The 19,588-nt window shown below is 38.3% G+C and overlaps 1 protein-coding gene across 1 annotated transcript in view; it reads right to left on the reverse strand.

Moving 5' to 3' along the window:
* NID1 (nidogen 1) overlaps window positions 1–19,588 on the reverse strand; it is a 44,173-nt gene that overhangs the window by 10,424 nt on the left and 14,161 nt on the right. The window contains exons 8-15 of the mRNA XM_033056384.1: window positions 18,121–18,366; window positions 17,091–17,234; window positions 15,885–16,013; window positions 12,969–13,112; window positions 12,093–12,215; window positions 4,783–5,007; window positions 3,997–4,169; window positions 1,953–2,079 (exon numbers count right to left, since the gene is read on the reverse strand). Coding sequence (XP_032912275.1) covers window positions 1,953–2,079; window positions 3,997–4,169; window positions 4,783–5,007; window positions 12,093–12,215; window positions 12,969–13,112; window positions 15,885–16,013; window positions 17,091–17,234; window positions 18,121–18,366 — 1,311 coding nt within the window. The remainder of the gene's footprint in view (window positions 1–1,952; window positions 2,080–3,996; window positions 4,170–4,782; window positions 5,008–12,092; window positions 12,216–12,968; window positions 13,113–15,884; window positions 16,014–17,090; window positions 17,235–18,120; window positions 18,367–19,588) is intronic.

Below are 19,588 nucleotides of genomic sequence, written 5' to 3' on the forward strand. Positions count from 1 at the left end.
CTCCCTAACCTGCTGCCACAGCTGCAGAGCTGAGAAAGCCTCCACAGCCTATCCAGCTGCAGGGATAAAGGACAACTGGACAGGGCTCCACAATTAAGCAGTGTTTCTGCAAAGCAGCACAACTTGGATCACAAGAGCTTTAAAAAAAAAAAAAATAAAAAATGTAGTACATTCCACAAAAATACGCATGAATTGAAGAAAGCAGCTGGAGCTCACAGGAGGAAGAAGGCAAAGATCGAAACAAAACAAAAAATTTCTCATGAGTCTTCTGAGAGGGAGGCATTTTCGTATTTCATTAAATTTTAAAGTTTCAGTTTTGGCCCACATAGAAGATATCCATTCGAATGCTGATTATTCAATATTAATTTGATCTGAATCCTTACTGAAATGCCCATTAAGATACAAAAAGTAAAGTATGACATCTCTCCCAGTCTCTTCAGGAAAAGCATTCGCATCCTATGCAACCAACAGAACCCCAGAATTTATGCAAAAGTTCCATACATACAATATTTTTTATAGCAGATAAAACTCATGAGGTTTCAATTAGGCATTGAAGTGTCTTGAATTGCCTTAAATAATCAATCAAATTTAGCTGAAAGTTTTCACAAATAATTTTCCAACATTTTATACATTGCAAGAATTTTAATGCTTATGCACACCCGCATTAGACAGACATTCATATCCATATAAAGTTTTGAGCAAATGGTAATTTCCCCCATTTTTAAAAGTGCAGATTCTGAAAAAAATCATTAATAATGCAAAGCAAAAATCTTTTCCCTGCAGAGTTTCTAAGTCGCACAGGCAAGCACAGGTTTGCACTGTAGGTTAGAATCCCTTTCATATTAAATACATTGGGATGGAAAAAGAAGTCTCACAAAATACCTCAGCCATCAAGTGGCATAGAAATATGAAGCTCCATCACAGCTGGAATGGTTAGGGATGGCCTTAAGCACTCACTTTTTCCTTCCTAGGACAATGGTAGGATCCAAGCTACCGCCCTCTATCTGCTGCTCCTAAGAGCCTGAATGGAGTCTCACAAACTGACTATTCCAAAGCACAAAGTCCAGGCAGTGATCCTCTACAAATCCAAAGAAAACTAAACCAAATTTATTGTAGAGTTTTATGACTGGTTGATCCTCTTTCTAAAATAATTTCATAAGTTTTTGTAACAATGTCTGCAAAGGATTAAAAGCAAAGGTGACCTCTTCCAGCATCTTGCCTTTACAGGTGTTCTAGGATGTTGAGGACACTAATATTTAAGATGTGCCTCCAGCTACTTTTGCTGTTGTTTTTTTTAATAACACCTCCCCCAACCATTTGTTCTGTAAACCTGTCCTTCCCCTTAGTCCTTTCCACAAAAGGGTTTAATATCCAAGATACATGGGCTTTACCTTAACCCTTCTAATGAAAATTAACATGGACTGCAGTAAGCAGCAATCTTGAAAGAAAGAATGTAAGAACTAGATATAAACTGGATAAGCACTAACTCCACAATACCATCTAGTTTAATTCTCAAATCCTTGAACAACTACAAAGGGAAAAAAACCAAACAACGTGGCTTTACTCACTTTCCATGTTACAACTTGAGTGGCAGGCATGGGAAAATCACAGCTGAAATGGTTTCTAACAACTTTTCAGCTGTTTGATCCCACAGCCAAAGAAGAGGAGTTCTCTTCAGCCTCCATGCTCACCAGTCCTTTCCCAGCAGAGTCGGCAGCTGAGAGGCGGAGGTCAGGAGAGAAAAAAAATACTACATACAACAAAATCTCAGCTGTCCAGCACCTACCTTGCTTGCTGGAACAAAAAATCAGACACCCTCTGTTGGTATGCCATGCTAATATATAAACACAACTCTTAGTCAGCTCAAGCAACACCTAGGAAGTACACATTACTAAATTCAAGTCTAATACCATTCCTGGTGAGTAGAAAGAAAAAGACTTTTGTGCTGTTACCTGTTTTGATGATGGTTGTTGGTTCCCCACCATTCAGGCTGGCCCTACTGATCGAAGGGCCGCTGATGTCTGTCCAGTAAACCATCTTATCCACGCAGTCATAAGCAACTCCAATAACAACTTTGTCCTGTTGGACAATAGGCAAGTTACATCAGCTTAGGATAAAGAATAGTTACTCACCAGCAGCATTATTGTATGCTTTTCAGTCTCAAGCCTGAAGAAACAAAATTCTTGAGGAAAGGTAGGAAATGGGGAGGAGAGGTGGAGAAAATAATTGGTAATAGTCACTGTCAAATATCTTAGAAAAATACTTCCAGTTAAAAGTACCTTTTATCTGGCAGATATCATTCACCATTATTTCAAAGAAGAATTGTACTGAACACTTTGACTTCTGTAGCTTCACCTGCATATCCATCTAAAGAAAGTTCATGTTGACATTTTACTGTGTCACCCTTTCATGTACCTTTTTTCTCTTGTTCTTTCCCTTTAAGGGGGAATAATGACTTCTATCAAATCTGACTTGCACTGACGTCCAAGTCATGCATTATGGCTCCTATGTAGCACCATTTGACTCATAAAAGTTCTAGCAAAGTAAGGTTTGATTTTAAAAGTTAGCTTAAACAAGTACAACATAAATCATTCTGGTAGAAAGAATATTCTCAGCAACAAGAAACATTTATATGCAATTTTTCAGGCAGAAAGAAGACAGGACTAGAGTATGGGTTTAGACTCCCTCCTCCAGGCAAATCAAAGAAACTATCAGGGTAAAGCAACAGCTGTACATGGATTGTTAAGTCTGTCACTATTGCTGCTCTTGCAGCACAGCTTCTTAGAAAGGAGTTCCAAACCCGTGAATTAAAACAGATGAACTTATTCATCACTGTACACTAATTTTCTGGGTTGCAAAACAATCTAAACACCTCTGGTACCACTTTGCAAATACAGACAACACAAAGTCAACAATGCTAGGACAGACTGAAAGTTTCCTTTTCATCTTATCTCTTGGAAGTTCTTTCCTCAAGATACTTCTAATTAAGTTAAGTTAGATCAAGTCAGTTATGAAACTAGGTGACAAGTATTCAGAATCACGTCACCTTCAGCCTTATTACACCATTTTTTTTATACAGCATGTTACTTTTTTAAAATGTTATTGCAGCAGCACTTTACATAAGGGACAAAACCTTAATTTTGCCCTTACATCACAGCAATTTATGGTGCTATTTAATTAAGTGCATCTGTGTAATTTAGCCAATATTTGATTTACTAACTCCTCAATATTATATAAAGAGAAAAAAAAAAGAGATATCAGCATGCTACTTGATATCACCGTCTATTATAAATAAAGTAACACTGGAATGAAAACAGAAATCATGGGCTCCTTGGCCTTGGGCAAAACAAATGAATGTGATGAAACTGCCAGTGAAAAGGTCTGGCATGTGACACAGGTGCTGGAAAAAAGAGGTTCTCAGCATCAGGAATTCATTTTCCAGGAAAAAAAATCTCAAGATGGTAGTAAGAAGCATGGGAAAAACATCTACCACCCACCGGGCTTACACATGGGGAAGGAAGCAAAAAAAAATGAAGAAAGAAAAATATATGTGTAGCCAAGAAGTGGAGACAACTGGCTGAAAAAACCAGGAATAGATTAAGACTAAAGAAAAAAAAATTCGAGGGAGTAGGAATGGAAAAAAGGGCCTCTCCACCTACTGCTGTTGTAGGTCTTCTAAACTTATATACCAGAGTCAGAAAATCAGTGGAAGTGTGAATAGAGAGGAGCTGCTGGAGGTATGGGAGATTAGATTTTTGTCTTGTGATCTATTGTGAGTCATTCTTTAAAAGGAAATAATTATCTTTTCTATACCTTAGGTTTAAAATTTTTGACTAGTCAGGAATTTTCAGTAACAAATTGATGGGATACTGAAATTTTAATGAAGAGTATAAATTGTTTTCAACTTAAATCATCAAGGTGTGTAGACAAAATGTAGCTTTTATCTTTGTCAGGAATCTTCTAAAAAACATGGACTTAGTATAGTAAATTACTTACTGGAATATGCAAGAGTGCTTTTGCACCACTTTTCTTCATATTGTTTCCCTCTAGTGGAACATGTTCAATTTTACCACTTTGGGCAAAAAGCAAGTGTGTTCCTGGTGGCAGAGGTACTGTGTCTGGTCGAACAGAGGGCCCAATAACAACAGGAGGAGCGGCTGTGCTCAGGCCTTGTTAACAGAGAAGGAAACAGATGAGGAAAAAATTAGCTTGTACACAACAAAACTCCTTATTATTTGCAGAAAAAAAATTACAGTCAGACTTCTTAGAAGGAAACTGCCCTATAAGCAGACATTAATAACTATAATCAAATGCAGAAAGCTTCTGAAATTTTTCCCTTGAGTGACAGAGAAGGAGAAATTGACATAATATAATTAATATTTCATGTTTGGCTCTGCAATTGCTCTTTGCTTCAAATGTTTAGAAAAATCATCTTCTTTTGCAGCTGAAGTGAGGAAAACGTAGGAAGGAACATCCTTCATTTCCTGAGGCAAGTCAGCTATTACAGCTCCCAGAAGGCAGAGACTATCTGGCCTCTCACCATTTCAAGGCAAGGAAGAAGCTAGAAAACTTTCTTCTTATTCAGAAGCTTAGCACAGCTGTCCAGATGCCCTGGCTGAAGGAAAAGTGTTTGTTGGGGTCACTGAAGGGCATGACACATACCACCACTGGGACAGGAGAAATCTGCATTGCTCCAAGTCAGTCCTACTAAGCCCACATCTGGGACAAAGTGCACTCAAGATGGAGAGATACCCACAAGAAACAACTGCTTCAGCCACTTACATGGCGGTCGAACTCCTGGGCCGCTTCTGGTGCCATCAATCTCATTTCCATCCCTATCCACACACCAACAATATCCAGTGCTACCATGGCACTGAGTGGGTAGGTAATGCCCATGCTCATCACACTGGGGAATGAAGTGACCAACTCTTGCATCCCTTGGGAAGAAAGCACCTCCACTGCCAAGAGCTACTTCACGTTCATGCTGGCATTTGGTCTTTTCTACTTCTGGGGGAAAAAAAACAACAGAACAAAACAAACCCCAGTGAATATTTGTTTTAGCTAATAACTACAGTCCATTAACAGTTAACATAAACTGACCATCTATACACAAGAATTCTTACCTCTAGTGGAACATGACATTGCTACAAGCCTTGAAGGCACGTGACTTCAGAACAGATTCAATGTCTGCCCTATGTAAATATGACACATTCACCTTAAACTTACTTATCTTTCACTGCCTAGTTTAAAAGAGAACAAACACATCCCCTGCATCTTCCTTTATTGAAGGGTCATAAACAGAAGCTGGAAAATACGGTTGTTCTCCTTGAAGTAGATGAGCAAGAACATTCTGTTTGACTTTCGACCCTAATGTCTGCTCATTGGCAATTGTCCATGGGCCTCAAAATGTGACTAACTAGACAGACCCTATAGCAGCTGAAGGTTTTTTTGTAATGCTAAAAGTCAAGATTCCCTTCAAAGCCACAAGAGAAAACCACAACATGAGGCAGATGCCAAATTCTTTACAGATCCTAGGAAGTGAAGCAATTCATTGCTATGATGTATATTAGGTTTTTAAAGTTCAGTTATAAAGTTTGAGCACTCATTTGATTCTTCTGGATCTAAGAAAGGAGTTGCAGGGACAGGGTCTTCACTTCCTGGTGAAACACAGAGAACCACACCATACACTTTGGCTACACCACATGCATATATATTACTGCAAAGACTACAGAGGAAAGAAACTTTACAGATGTCAGACCAGGACATTTAGGGATCTGGCTCTTCATGTTCCAATTTTACAAAATAGTCTGAACTAAAACTTGCAGTAGGGAAAGTCATCTGGATCATTATATCTTCTAGAAGCCAAACAACATGATGAAATTAAAATAATACAATAAAAATAATATATTTTCTTCTCCAGGCAAAGAAATCTGGCTTGGTTTTACCATACACTTGAGATCCCTAGGAGAGAATAATGTGATTTTGGGAGAGTATCCTTTCCCTGTCAATGATTTCTACAGACATTTAGAAATACTTGGCACAAACTGTCTGCTAAAGAGTCTTTAAAACACTTTAAACACTTCCATTTATTCCTTTCCTTGTTTTTTCACTGCCTGATGGAGAGGATTAGTTTTGTGTGGCTCAGATTAGACTGACCCCAGCTGAGCAAAAAGCTAATCCCATGCATCTAGAGACTGTTGTGGTGTAAATCTATGTTCTGTAAAAAAAAGACAGGTTTTTATTAATATTTAAACTAGTTATGCAAGCAAAAGCTTTGGACAAGTTTCATGCACCTGGACATAATTAGAAAAATATAAACGACTGGACAACAGCTCACTGAACAACTGAAATATTTGGCATCAGTTTTAATGTGGGTGGTGGAGAGCCTTGAATCAACCTACAAAACCAGGCCCTGTTGGAAAACCTCCATTGTCTGTCTCAGATTTTGTTTCCATGTATCCAATGTCCTGTGCAGTATGCAGGTAAAAGATATGTTGACTCCAGTAAACAGATGGTTTTGCCACAGGTTTTTTTAATACTAAATTCTCATTATAGGCACTGCTCATGGGAGAAAGCAGAGGGAATCACAGAGTATTGGTAAACTACTCCCCACACACATTTTTGTCCAGTGCAGAAAAAAAAATCCATAATTGCACTCCTATCAGCTTTGAGAAACACTATTAACTCCTCCTCAGCAGGATATAAAAGCAAAGGTAGAAACTGTTCCTTTTTTCTTTGCATCAGAAACTCATAAAAAGAGGGTATATACAAACAGGTTACAATTTTGTACACAATATTATATATGAATTATGGAAAGGAGAGTGTATACACTCCCAGATAGGACCCAGTGGTTATACATAAAATGTATTAGTGTTTTTGGTGCTTGAAATATCAGTATCTGTTCTAATTTCAAGACAATGTTCATATTAATATCTGCAGATTTTACTGAGGAATTCTGATTGTATTTTTAAAGAGAACTTACCTTGCAGTGATCAAGACCAATCTCATAAATAGTCTGCTTATGCACTTAGCAACTTTAAAGTCAAGAGACTTGTCAAAACAAAATAATTTTCAAAATTAGTACTGAATTTCTAGAAGGTAGAGCATATGATTGGTTCTTTGTAAAAAACCCATCAATGCAGAATTTTTACTTCCATAAAAATATTTGCAGATCCCCTATTGCCACTCACTTTTAGGAATAACTGTGTATTTTACTACTTCTTTGGTTGTGAAAATCCCTTATACTAGTGATCACTTTATTAACAGTATCAAGTACAATAAGTAATCTATGTTAAACAGATGTTCTGAAAAGAAATAAAGCAAGGGTTACCATGTTCATCTACACTGACTCAATAATTTTAACCTGTCTTTCAACATTTTGACTCCCTAATATCAATGTAACCAATATTAAAACTTATAAACCAAACAAGTAATTAAACTAAAGGATAGTTCAACCAAGCACTTGGAATTGATTCTCCATTTTTTTCTCCTTATCTCTGAATCATGGTCAGGATTACTATGCTTACAGTTTAGAGGCACCTAAAGAAATGTGAGTTAAAACCCAGTCCAGTGTTGTAGGCTATGCAACAATGAAGGCACAATAATTTTGGATACAGATTACAGTGGGTTGAGACAAATATTCTGCTTACACTGCTTATACTGTTATACCTTTTACTCAGTGAGGTTAGGAGAAAATGCTCTGAATTTGCAAGTTTTAAATTAATTCACTCACTGAAATTAGTCTAGCTATGACAGAGTTTGAAAGATTATTTCAGCTTTTCATTAACAGCAGGATCAAGTTACAGTATTTTTTAGTGTATGTATTTAAACATTCCCAATCAGCATTTGGTGTGAAATTAAGTAAAATCCCATCCCCACTGGGTTTTGGTGCAGTTGATGCTTGACTGCTGAAGGTAATACACTGACCTAATAGCTTTGTGTTTTCCCATGGTGCTCTATTTATGCCCACAGGACTGTACAATTTTTGAAACTAAACACTTGATTTGGCAAATAATTAAAAACTGAAAGAAATAATCTGACTCAGAAGTCAAATGTCATGGAGTTGCAGTATCTTTAGTAAATTCCCATATTACCTTAGTCTTGCTTTTAAATTTCCCTATTAAGAAATTTAACTCCATCATTTGCATTCCAGAGGAAGATATACAACCATAGGTTGCATCATTTGTGGACGTGAAACAGGCCACATGAGAAGGACAGGATGTAAATGTAAAGTCATACTTCTTGGAATAAACTGTGCAGACAAGCCTCTAAAGATAGACTAATCTTTGAAACTACAGTCCAAAAAAGCTATCAGCAGATCACAGCTCAGTGCTGTAGGGATTGTGAGAGGGTATAAAAAAGAATTCAGCATATATACAGGGAATATACAGGCACAGAGAAGAATATGAGGCTCAGGAGATGATTCAAGAAATATTGCATCCAGCTCTGACAACCACAGTTCAAAAGAACAGTGAGAAATTGAATGAGTGTGCAGAAAAATTCTCCTAAGATAGAAGCTGCAGAGCATAACAGACAACAAAGGTGTGATGAAGAATTTGTGTTCTTGGAACAGAGTACAAGTCAAATTAGATACACAGAATGGTGCATCCTGAACTTCAGCTAAATGTATATCCTTCTTCAGAAGAATCAATTTGTATTTGATCAGTATTAAACATTTATTTTCAGTTGAGTCATGACTTACCACTAGCTATCCAGAACTTAAAAGTCATTGAAATAGATTATGGAATTTGTAAAAATGAAAATGGAAGTAGCATGAATATGGGAAGACAAGATGAAAAATATACACGTACACATTTCTCGCATATGTGAAGAAAGAAACAAAATGGAGAAAAAAACCATTCTAAAGCCATGTAAAAATATTCAAGGTATTTTTTAGTCACAGACAATTGCTCTTGTAGCAGCAACATAGAAAATGATTTATGGACTTCTCTTAAAAAAATATGGAAGCTGAGTAAAAGGACGAGAAACTGAGATGTACGGACTTCTCTTAATCAAAGACCTGTATTGACATTTTTAATTGCTGTCCTCAGATGCTGGAGAAAAAAAAAATTAAAAACCCAAACGAAAACCCTTCCCTTTGTCCCTTCATTTTCCTTTGTAATTCCGCACTTACAGTTTTGTCCTGCTAAGTGTGTTTCTCATGTGAAACCCGTTGCACACAGATGATCAGAGAATAGCTTTTAACAGTTCCTAGTTCCAAGAATCCAGGCTTGTTTCTGTTTAGTAAACAGTGTCTGGGGTCTGCAGGGCTAGAAACACTCAGACATCTGGGTTTTTTGAAATGGAAAAATGAAGCGTGAGGAAATAATGAAGTACAGACTTCCTTAATAGCTGGAAGCAGCAGGACATTCCAGCAGCATTAACTCTTTCATTAACCTGCCGGTTCACTCCTACAGACATTCCCATGTGTGTGACTCAAATCCATTTCTCTTGTTAGTCTACTTGTTTTTAGATTTGCCGTTGAGATTTAACAGTAGGTTTCATGTAATAATAAAGACACCAAACAAGCAAGTGATTGTACACACGGGTTGGAACAGAGAACAGCAAAAGGTACTGAGTATTTGAATGAATGAAACTTTCCATGCTATTAACAACCAAGGAAAACTTCAGTTACTACACTGAGGCTTATTAGATCAAAACCTTAGTGGGCAAAAAGGGGAGAAAGGGTCTCTAATTACAGCTGAATACAATAGACACTACTCTGCAATCTCCATTCTAAAGCAACTTCGTTTACAAATCGAGCGCTAGAGTAAACTAACCTACTTTTGTGAGGCTTCAGAAAGTATAGTTTGTTTCTGTCCCTGGCAATGATTAACTGATGGATGTGTCCATTCTAGAGGCACTAAAACTTTAGCAACAGATGACACCCCAAGGGCAGCTATTGTTCTATTAACTCAAAGAAGGGAGCAGTCGCTAAGTTGTAAACATTGCCATTGCTGCAGACTAGCTGAGCAACACAGATACTTTGTACGTCAGTCACAATTCAGCAAAAGCGAGACTTCTTATCTACATAGATTTTTTTTTTACTGCTCTGAATATTTAATGAGCAGAGATAATTGATACAAGTGTTTCTAAAAGCCTGTTTTCTACTGGTAATACAAAACCATACTAAAAAAATATCAGCGAGGCATATATGAAGAATAACAAAGCCAGGCAGATCTCCACCCACTAAAACAGTAGATACAAACGTTTTAAAAATATTTTGCTACTACTGTTAAAATTGTGACATGTAAAATTCCCCATTCAAGACACAATTGTGTTGAGCACAGATAGTGAAGAAGTGTACAGGATAAGTAAGGAATAAAGTTACTACAGAATAATACCATGAGCTTAGCAGTTTAGGAGACACACTAACCACTGCATAAGAAAAGGTGTTAAGAATAACACAAAAAAACCCCTACTCAAGTAAATCATCGCATATACTCAGAAGAAATTAATTGTGCCCTTGTAATAAAGTTAATTGGTTAATTGCAAATATCAGTCTACCAAACCACCTGTTTCATCTACAAAAGGCATGTGGCAGATATGAAAGCAATGTTTCTGCCTCTACAATTCTGCCTGAAGTTTGATTTGCTTCAAGTTATTCACATCAAGTTTCTCCTCTAGGAGAAATAATTTTGTTTTTATCAGCTGGATAGTTAGCTAAATATTTTGATACAGGTCATAAACAACAGTTAGTTCCTCATTCATCTGGCACAAAAATTAAAATACACATGGGTGATCAGGCATCAAATGTTTGTTAAAAATTATATTAAAAGTGACACTGACAAAGTGGTGAAAGCTACATCGCAGAATTAAACACTTCAAAACCTCCTGAAACTTACCTATGATATAAAAGTCTACAAACACTGGGTGAATTTACTAATATGTGATATTATGAAAATATGTTACTGTGCACATGGTGAAGTGTCATATAAATATGATCTAAAACTAGAATCAACTTCGTGATTTTTTTCCCTTTCCTCTGTACAATCCCTTGCCTTTTGGTTTCAAAAATTAAGCATCCAATTGCAGGAAAAAGAAAAAAAGTCAGAAACTCAGAATTAGGGAATATAGAGGCACAATAAAAATATTAAATCTGAGGTGGTAATATCATGCCACACAGACAAGCACTTTGAAGCAAGCACCTCCACTACTAAAAAAAACCCAAAACAACCCAACCAAAACCCCCAAACCCTTTCTCTCCTTTTGAGTTTGTTGAGAAATGCCCAACAGCAAGAATCTTAGAGGAAGAAGAATTGGGTTTGAATATACTGAGAAGTTAGGCTTTATTTCCTGGAATATACTGAGAAGTTAGGCTTTATTTCCTGGATGAAATATTCATCATCTACAAAACCTGAATCTGTCCCATAGGTTTGCCATGTTGCTGAATTAAAGTAAAATAACAATGCTGCATTGCCCTCTAATATTCCTTGCTTTTTCTTTTCTTTTTTTTTTTTTCCTTTTCTTTTCTAAGTATACCTTCAGGATGAGTTTTATACTTCAAGCCCCAAAGTAGAATGAAGAAAAGGAAGTGTGAGTATATAGAACTTTCTCCTGAATAGAGAATAGGCTGGATAATTACAGAAACAAGTAAATGCCAGTAGTCTTTCTAGACCACAGGCTCTATGCGGCGTGCAGGCATCTAGATCTCACTGCAGATAAGAGCCTCATGAGTCTGGTCTCATTTTTTTACTTTTCTCCTGTAAATATTGCATTGATTTGCATTGCCAGCAATTCCAGATATTTTATGGTAAGTGATTACTAAGCATGCAAACCACATCACTCCCACAGTCAAACCTTTGTACAAGGCAATTTCAAAAGATAGTATCATCTTGGGGCTGAAAACTGCTGAGGATAGAATAAACAAAACATAAGATGGGACATTGAAAAGGATGTAATGAAAAAGTCATAGCAGTCAAGATACAGTTTTGACACAAGCTTGGTAAAGACCTAAACTTGCAAGATTAGAGAAGAATAAGGACACCAATGTGGCAGTAGTGCTGTGTTTCAGAACGGAACTAAATTAAGATATATCCTTCAAATCCCAAATTATATTTCTGGTCCAACTTTCAAGAACTATAGAATTTTACCTCCTAACACACATCGGAAACCATCCCCACGATAACCTGCCTTGCAATGGCAGCTGAAGGACCCAGGAGTGTTGTAGCAGAAAGCATCTGGATGGCAGTGGCCCTGTTGACATTCATCTACATCTGTAAGAGAAAAGATGAATCTCAGGTGACTGTTCCTTCTGACGGACAAATCAGAGTGATGAAATAAAGTACAAATTTGTCAAATTTTCAAGATCTTATTTTAGGGTATCTGTTTAGACATACAGACAGTTTTTGGAAATACAACTAGTACAGAAATGCAAGGGACATAAAAGGGGCTGAGGGAAAAGCCTGCCTGTATTTTAGGTTCTCTATCTTAGCAAATCCCATGTTTCTCCTATTCCAAAGGGTAACAGACATTATTAACTCACATATTATTTCAGACATATATGCCCATATTTCCCAAAGAAATGACTTAACATAGCAAGAGAAGTAGGATTTGTCTAGCCATATTTCCAACATGTAATTAGGTAAAGCTGCTCCCCCACTGCACTCAGACTGACATGAAACAGAATTAAAATTTTTTTACACAGTCTGAGCATTTTGTTTCACCACCATAGTAATTTAAACCAATACAGTGCAAACAGTTGCAGCAGACAAAGGTCTGCAGCTGCAACTACTACAGTTTCTGCAGTTATCTCATCTTGGTCATTGTGTAGACCAAACATTGAAGAGTAAATTCAAAAGTGAGAGGAGGAAAACAAGAAATGCTTAATAAAAATTCCTGCTGAGGGACTCAGATGATGAAATTTCCTACTTGAAATTACAAGTAGATATAGGTAGAACACGGCACAAAGACCAGCCCAGTAGCGCAATGAAGAGAATAAAAGCTCCACAACAAATGGTGCTACCCACCCTCACAGGCACGCCCATCTCCGGAGAAGCCAGGGAGGCATGTGCAGATGTAGGCGGACCCTCCGGTGTACACACACTGGGCACGCTGAGGAATGTCACAGTTGTGTGTGCCCCTCTGGCAGTGGTTTACCACATACTCCACAGCTGTAGGGTAAATGTGAAAGAGGGGAGATGAAAATCCAAACTTTCCTTCACAAAGTCTAAGCCTCCTAGTAAGTTCATATGAGAGAACAACATCTGTGAAACATTACAGGACAGAAAGGAAACAAGGAAATGAGGGGTTTTTCCTCTGGGGGTTGGGATTTATCTTTTTTTTCTGAAATCTCCCCTTTCAGTGGTGTTAAATCTTATTAATGTTTTACAATGAAGTGATTGTCTCAGCACCTCACAGGTGCTTCTTAATATAGATTGGGACAGAAAGGCTACCATAGTGACAGATCCCAATATCCATATCAGCTTTGCTTATGAAAAGGAGTCCTGAATGAAGAAATGTAAGGCATCTCACAGAGCTACCTCACATGTTAGCTAAGCGGCCAGTTCACTGCGCTGGGAATTACTTAGATGACCTGCTACACTAACTTAGTACTGACCCAGGGCTGCTGTCACTTGGCAACAAATAGGAACTGTGACTCACTCAATTGGAGATAAACACATTTGTTGACTACTGGAGAGATCTGGGACCAGACCTACAGCTTTTCATAACTCTCTTATGTTGACGGCTGTGGCTCCTAAGGCACTGCACTGCTTTGCACATAAATTGTTTCTGGAAGTCGCCTATGCTTACCTGTTATGTCAGAGAACAGAAAAGGAAACCATGGTACTTGAAATAGGAAGACATAAAACACTACAAAATTTTTGGGCCTGAAAATAGGGTGTCCAGTGTGTACATCCTACAGACTTCAGCTGCTCTAATAGAGGCTGCTGTAACACTGAGGCTGTCTTTACACAATTATGACAAGGATTTGACAGGGAGCCAAGACAAGACTCTACAGTGTTCATTTCATCACAGCACACAGATGGAAACTACCACAGTGTCAGCAGGGAAATAAAAAAAATCTTCTATCAGAGCCATATGTGAAAACATTCATTTCTTCTGTTTCTCTGGAGGAAATGACATTGTTGTTAGAACCATTAATATCTTTATTTGATGAAGTAAATCTTGGATTAAAGAGAAATTCATTAAGAACAGTATTATAAATACATAAGGTAAGAGTTGGAGCTCAAAGGGAGTCCCCAAGTCTTTCTGCTTCTCATCCTACAAATAGGAGGACAAGGTTTATTTGCTCTTATAAAGCTACCCAGTGAATCACACAGCTGGTATGAAAAAAAGTGCTAGTTCCAAAAAAGCTGAGTCAGAACTGGTATCCCAGAGCAACTTGCAAAAGCACAGAGGGTTGATGTTGCCCCTTTTGGGGTTCAAATTCTCTGTAGGTTATAAGACCTTCTACTGTGAAAAGATTACTATGACATTTATTTTCAATCTATTGGGAAACTAGAGTTTATCTTCCCTCTCTTCAGCCTTAAAAATGGAATTTTGTTTTGGTTGAAGTAAGGGATCAAATTGAAATTCTTCAAGCAGGGCAAGGAATTACTTAGCACTTGCTAAAAGTGGAACATCAGCTTCATGGGAAAGTGGTAGAGTGAAGCTGGTGAGGTCATGGCTGGAGAGAAGAATGTTCCCGTTCAGGTCCAAGTCACAAAAGTGCAGTGTTGGACATAACGGAAGAAACATAAAGCTGTTCTGCCACATCTCACCCTATCTCTTCCAGTGCCTTGGTAGGAGCTGCTTTTTCTAACTGTTCTGCAACAAAGACACTTAGGGTGCACTGTGACTTAGGGAACAGACATGAATTGTAATTCTTACTGGAACAGAGAAATTTGGCTTGGGACGGAGCGTAATCCATAGCATGCAAAGTCACAAACTCAAGGAGAGTAATGCAACTCTCTGCTGTAAGATGAAGGCTCCTCAGTCTTTGCTGAGAAACAGTCTTGGCTGCAATGAGCAATGACCTGGATGCATTAACTGATCAAAGGGTAGCTAAACTTCCACCACAAAGCTGTCACAACAGAAGAAGAAAATTCTCAGCTTTTATCACTTCTTTCCAAAAGGAGGAGGAACTTCCAGCCATACTGGAAGTATAAGGCTTCCAGCAGTACTGGAGGAGTGTTGAATAGGTTTTGTTGGTACAGAATTACTGTCAGGTTGCAAAGATAAAAATTCTAACACCAAAAATCCCTCAAATCTCCATCATATCCTGACAGTTGCAGTTCTAGAGGTAAAGTCATTATCCCTTTTCTATCTACCATTTGTGGATTCCTTTTTCCAAAAGGAATTTCTACAACTTGAGTGAAAAACGAGACAAAGAGGGAAAATATATCCCTTGTTAGGACAACCTTAGTCTAGCAAATACAGATTAACTCAGGCTTCCTCCAGAAAAAAGTTTTTAAATTACAGAAAAAAAGCCTAATTGAGTGATAACTACTGAATTTGATATTAAATGGTTCATTAAAAATGAGCTAAGAGTCAAATTGCAAGGATTTTACCAGTGATCTGCAGCTACAATTCCTTATCATCATGACAAATTATCACCTCAGAATAAGTCTGCAATAGCCAAGACACACTGGTTTTGAACTGAGCTCTATCTCGTCCAAGGGATGAATCTGTAACTGAAATCTCATCTGTTAAATTGAACTCTGGATTAGACATAAGAAACAAAACACAAATCCCCAAAAAGTCAAAATCACAGCACTCAGAAAATGCAGAAAAACCCGGTAATCATGAGCTGCAGCACAAACCCCTGAATTCCACTCACATTAGAAATCAGCACAGATTGTGAAGCGCTGTTCTCTGTCCCTGTGAGATGGATCACAGCCCAAAGGCTGGTGGGCAGTGCTTTTAAGAAACATGAAACTCACCAACACAAGTCCTCCCGTCTGCTGCAAACTGGTATCCCTCAACACATTCACAGCGGTAGGTTCCCGGCTGGTTGTTGCAGTCTGCATTGCTGCCACACAGCCCTGGCTGCTCTGCGCACTCATCAATATCTAGGGTATTAAAAGGATCTTGGTTATTGTGAAAATGCATTTAATATGGATGCCAGAAAAAACAGAAATTGGAGAACTCTAGATTAATAGCAGTCTTCTGTACTTAGGCCACAGCTTTGATAGACCATACCTCTTAAGAGGTATTAATAACCTGAAAGTAAGTTTTGAGGTAACTGTCTTCAGCTAATCTGCACCAAAAAGAAGAAAAAACCAGAGGAAGTTCTATCATGGAGTAATAAGGGGAAGGTACAGGAAATTGCAGAGGAAAGAGGAGCCAAAGAAAATGCAGCCTTAGGTGATCAGAAGCAATGATAACTACTAGGAGAGCATGAACTCTAGGAAAAGATTCCCCTTTCATTATCAATACACATCTCTAATCCACTGCTGCCCAACTCACAGCATCAAAAGTCTGGAAGGGACAACGTGATGTTTTCATTTGCAAGTTGATTAAATGGTTGGAGTGGAAGGAGAGTTGTGCTTTGGGTTTCAAAAAGCCCCAAAACTTTTTTAGGTATTAGGGGTGACACATTTTATTAACACACACTTTTACCTCTTGAAAACAAGTACTAGTGCTGTGATTTGATTACAAGGCAAAACCCAAATACACTAGGAATACAGAGCTAGACAGAACTGGGAAATATAAGTCTTTTTGAACAGAAATGGATTTTCAAAGTAGGTCATGAAAAAGATTATTCTGATGAATTGCACATATTTGCGCTCTGTCCGCACGTTCATTTCCTATTTCTCATCTCCCTTGAGAACTTTTAACCTAGTTGACTCATTTTAACCAGAACTTGCATTACGGTAAATTTCTCACAACTAAGTTCCCACATGTTTTATAAAAAGAGGAACTGGCTGGGAAAGGTGCTTTGCAAGACAGGAAAACATACTCTCCAAGACAGCCAAACTTGCTTACTTTGATTATTGAGATACACAGTCCAGCAAGCCTCTAACCTTGAACAGCCTCTCAGGGCAGTTCATTTTGCTGGAATGGCTAGTCCTGAAGGTCAGTATACCCCAAGGGAAATAAATTCTACATTAGCTTTCATTTTGCAATTAATTGAAGTCTTCTGATACCGTAACAAACGTTTCCATCTCCACGGAAGCCAATTGAACATTCACAGAAGAAACGATTTCCAGTTCCTGGACGGCACACGGCATTGGTGTCACAGTTATGAGTGCCAGTGTAGCAAGGATTCCGGTTAATATCAGCAGAACCATCTGGCAAGAGAGACCACATTTAGCCTTGATCACCCTGTCCAAGTAAGGAAGGAGGTTGCTCATAACACACATTAAACAAGGAAACACACTTTTTGTGTCAGGAAGAAAGGTGATATCTCAAGACACATATTTAATAGCACCTGTATCCCTTGTTACTTGTAAAAAGGACTACTCAGTTTAAAAAGAGAAAAAGAGCAAGACAGGAAGAAGAATTATCTTCCAGCCACCAAAACCAGATTCAAAACATGATTCTTAATAGCTTGGTTTATTAATTGTAATTACCAGAACTTTATTTTGTAACAAAAAAAAAGTGAACACAGCCTGTTTTTTTTACTCATCTGGTGTGCATTTTCAAATTGTCTCTTTGCCTTCTTTCTGATGCAATTTTGAATAGCTCATCCAAAAAAAATAAAACCCTTTCATAAACTGCCTACATTTCAAAGATAAAATGCCATGTTTCAAGATAAATTATAGAAACTCATCCAAGGTAAATCTTATTCCCCTCTTTTGCTCTCTTCTCTGACAATGCCCTCCCCCCCAAAAAAATTAATAAAAAAACTACAAATTAGGTAAAGATAAACAACATATTCCATGCATCCAAGCAGGAACAGATTCAAGGTGGTATATTGAGAGTATTTCAAGGAATTAGACATAAACCCAAGTGAATTGCTAGAATAGAGCATCACTTAAGTACTCCTTTTCAAGTAAAAATACAAATTTTCAACAGTTCCATTTCTCTCATTCTTTGGTGGATCTGGACTGCTACCAGAAAATGAAATTAGTTAATTTAACTCATTAACACCCAGCTAGGGCAGGCTAATAAAATGGATGACTGCTGTTAATTACTCACAAAAGGGAAAAAGCAAAACTTGCAATGGATACATACCACTGATGGGGCCGATGGAGTTGCTCATGGCATATCGCAGGATCTGCTCATCTCTGTTGTACAGAACAAACACACTGTCCACTGAGAGCTGCTGAGTGGCAGGAGCAGAGGGGGGGGAGTCATCGTGGATGCACTCATCAAAGGAGATGGTCTGGCGCCACTGATAGGCACCCGTGTACGTGGAAGCAACTCCATCCCTTTCTGGCTCTGTCACTGTGTACTCCCTCGAGGAGGATGAAGTGATCACTACAACATGACAGCAAACACACTGATCAGAGCAGAGATTAAAAGCACTCTGTCAAATACTATCTGTAGACTTGGGATGCAGTCTGTATAGTGCAAATGGGAATTTCAAAGGCTAGGTGTGGGAACCCAGGGTATTCCCCTGGCTTCCCTGGAGCCTGTACAGGGGGCTCAGAAGCCTTGGCAAAGTGCCAGAAATCTCTGTGAGTTCGATCTAAGTCCCTGGGAGAAATTACCATCTTTATATACAGAATTACAGAGTCACAGAAATAAGTAGAGTGTAAATTGATGTGTTAAAAGGTAGAAAAATAAGGTTTTAAAGATTGTTTATATTAAGGGGCTTTTAGACACAAGATGGAGGATTTGTGGCGTAGTAAGAAATTCTTCTTCTTCTTCATGGCATCCATCTTCTGGGTCGGGATGCCAACTCGGGATTGGTGAAGGGAAAACTGCTCGGTGTAAAGTGGGTATAAAGTATTGGTGATTAATTGTAAATAAAGTAGACGTAAATTAGAGTATAAAAGATAAGTCCTGCCCCAGAGGGCAGGAGAACAGCCTTGGATGAGTTGCAGAGTGGACCGCTGTAAGGTAGACAGAAAATTCCTTAGATAAGGAAGAATAAACGACCTTGGAAACCTCAGAACAACAGCTCTCGAGTCTTCTTTCGTGCCCTGCTGCGCCCTGCCTGCAAAATAAGAACTCTTAAACCACCCTTTACTGTACAGGTGAGCGACCTCAGACCATAAAAGAGGTCGCCGCCTGTCACAGCTAGGGGCCATGAAAGTGGGTGGATTTCCATGCAACAGAACAAGCACACTTGAAAACACTTACTCTGTTCTCAGGTATCATAGCTTTGGGAAATTAGTAATTTGATTTATTTTGACATATTCTGAAAATTTAGCTTTACTTTTTGGGTTTCCAAGTAATGAAAGGAAAATTCAACTCAGCAAACTCTGAGGTTCCTTTAGGTGGACTTATACAATGTATCCCCAAGCTAAGTCTCACCAGCCTAAACGACGCCCACTTCTAGTTCATTGTAGGCTATTAGTCTTGGATTTTAACAGAGCCCTGAAGAAGCTGCATGTCTGAGAGCTCCCATATGCTTCACAACAGGAGTTTTCTATATGGGGAAAAATTGTGAACAAAACTCTTCAAAAAGATCCAGGCTTGTGGAGCCTCCCAACAACAGAAAGGTCCTCAGAACACCAGTATTCTCTGTTTGGAC

Source organism: Catharus ustulatus, chromosome 3 (genome assembly GCF_009819885.2).
Source record: "Catharus ustulatus isolate bCatUst1 chromosome 3, bCatUst1.pri.v2, whole genome shotgun sequence".
In the NCBI taxonomy this organism is placed as follows: Eukaryota; Metazoa; Chordata; class Aves; order Passeriformes; family Turdidae; genus Catharus; species Catharus ustulatus.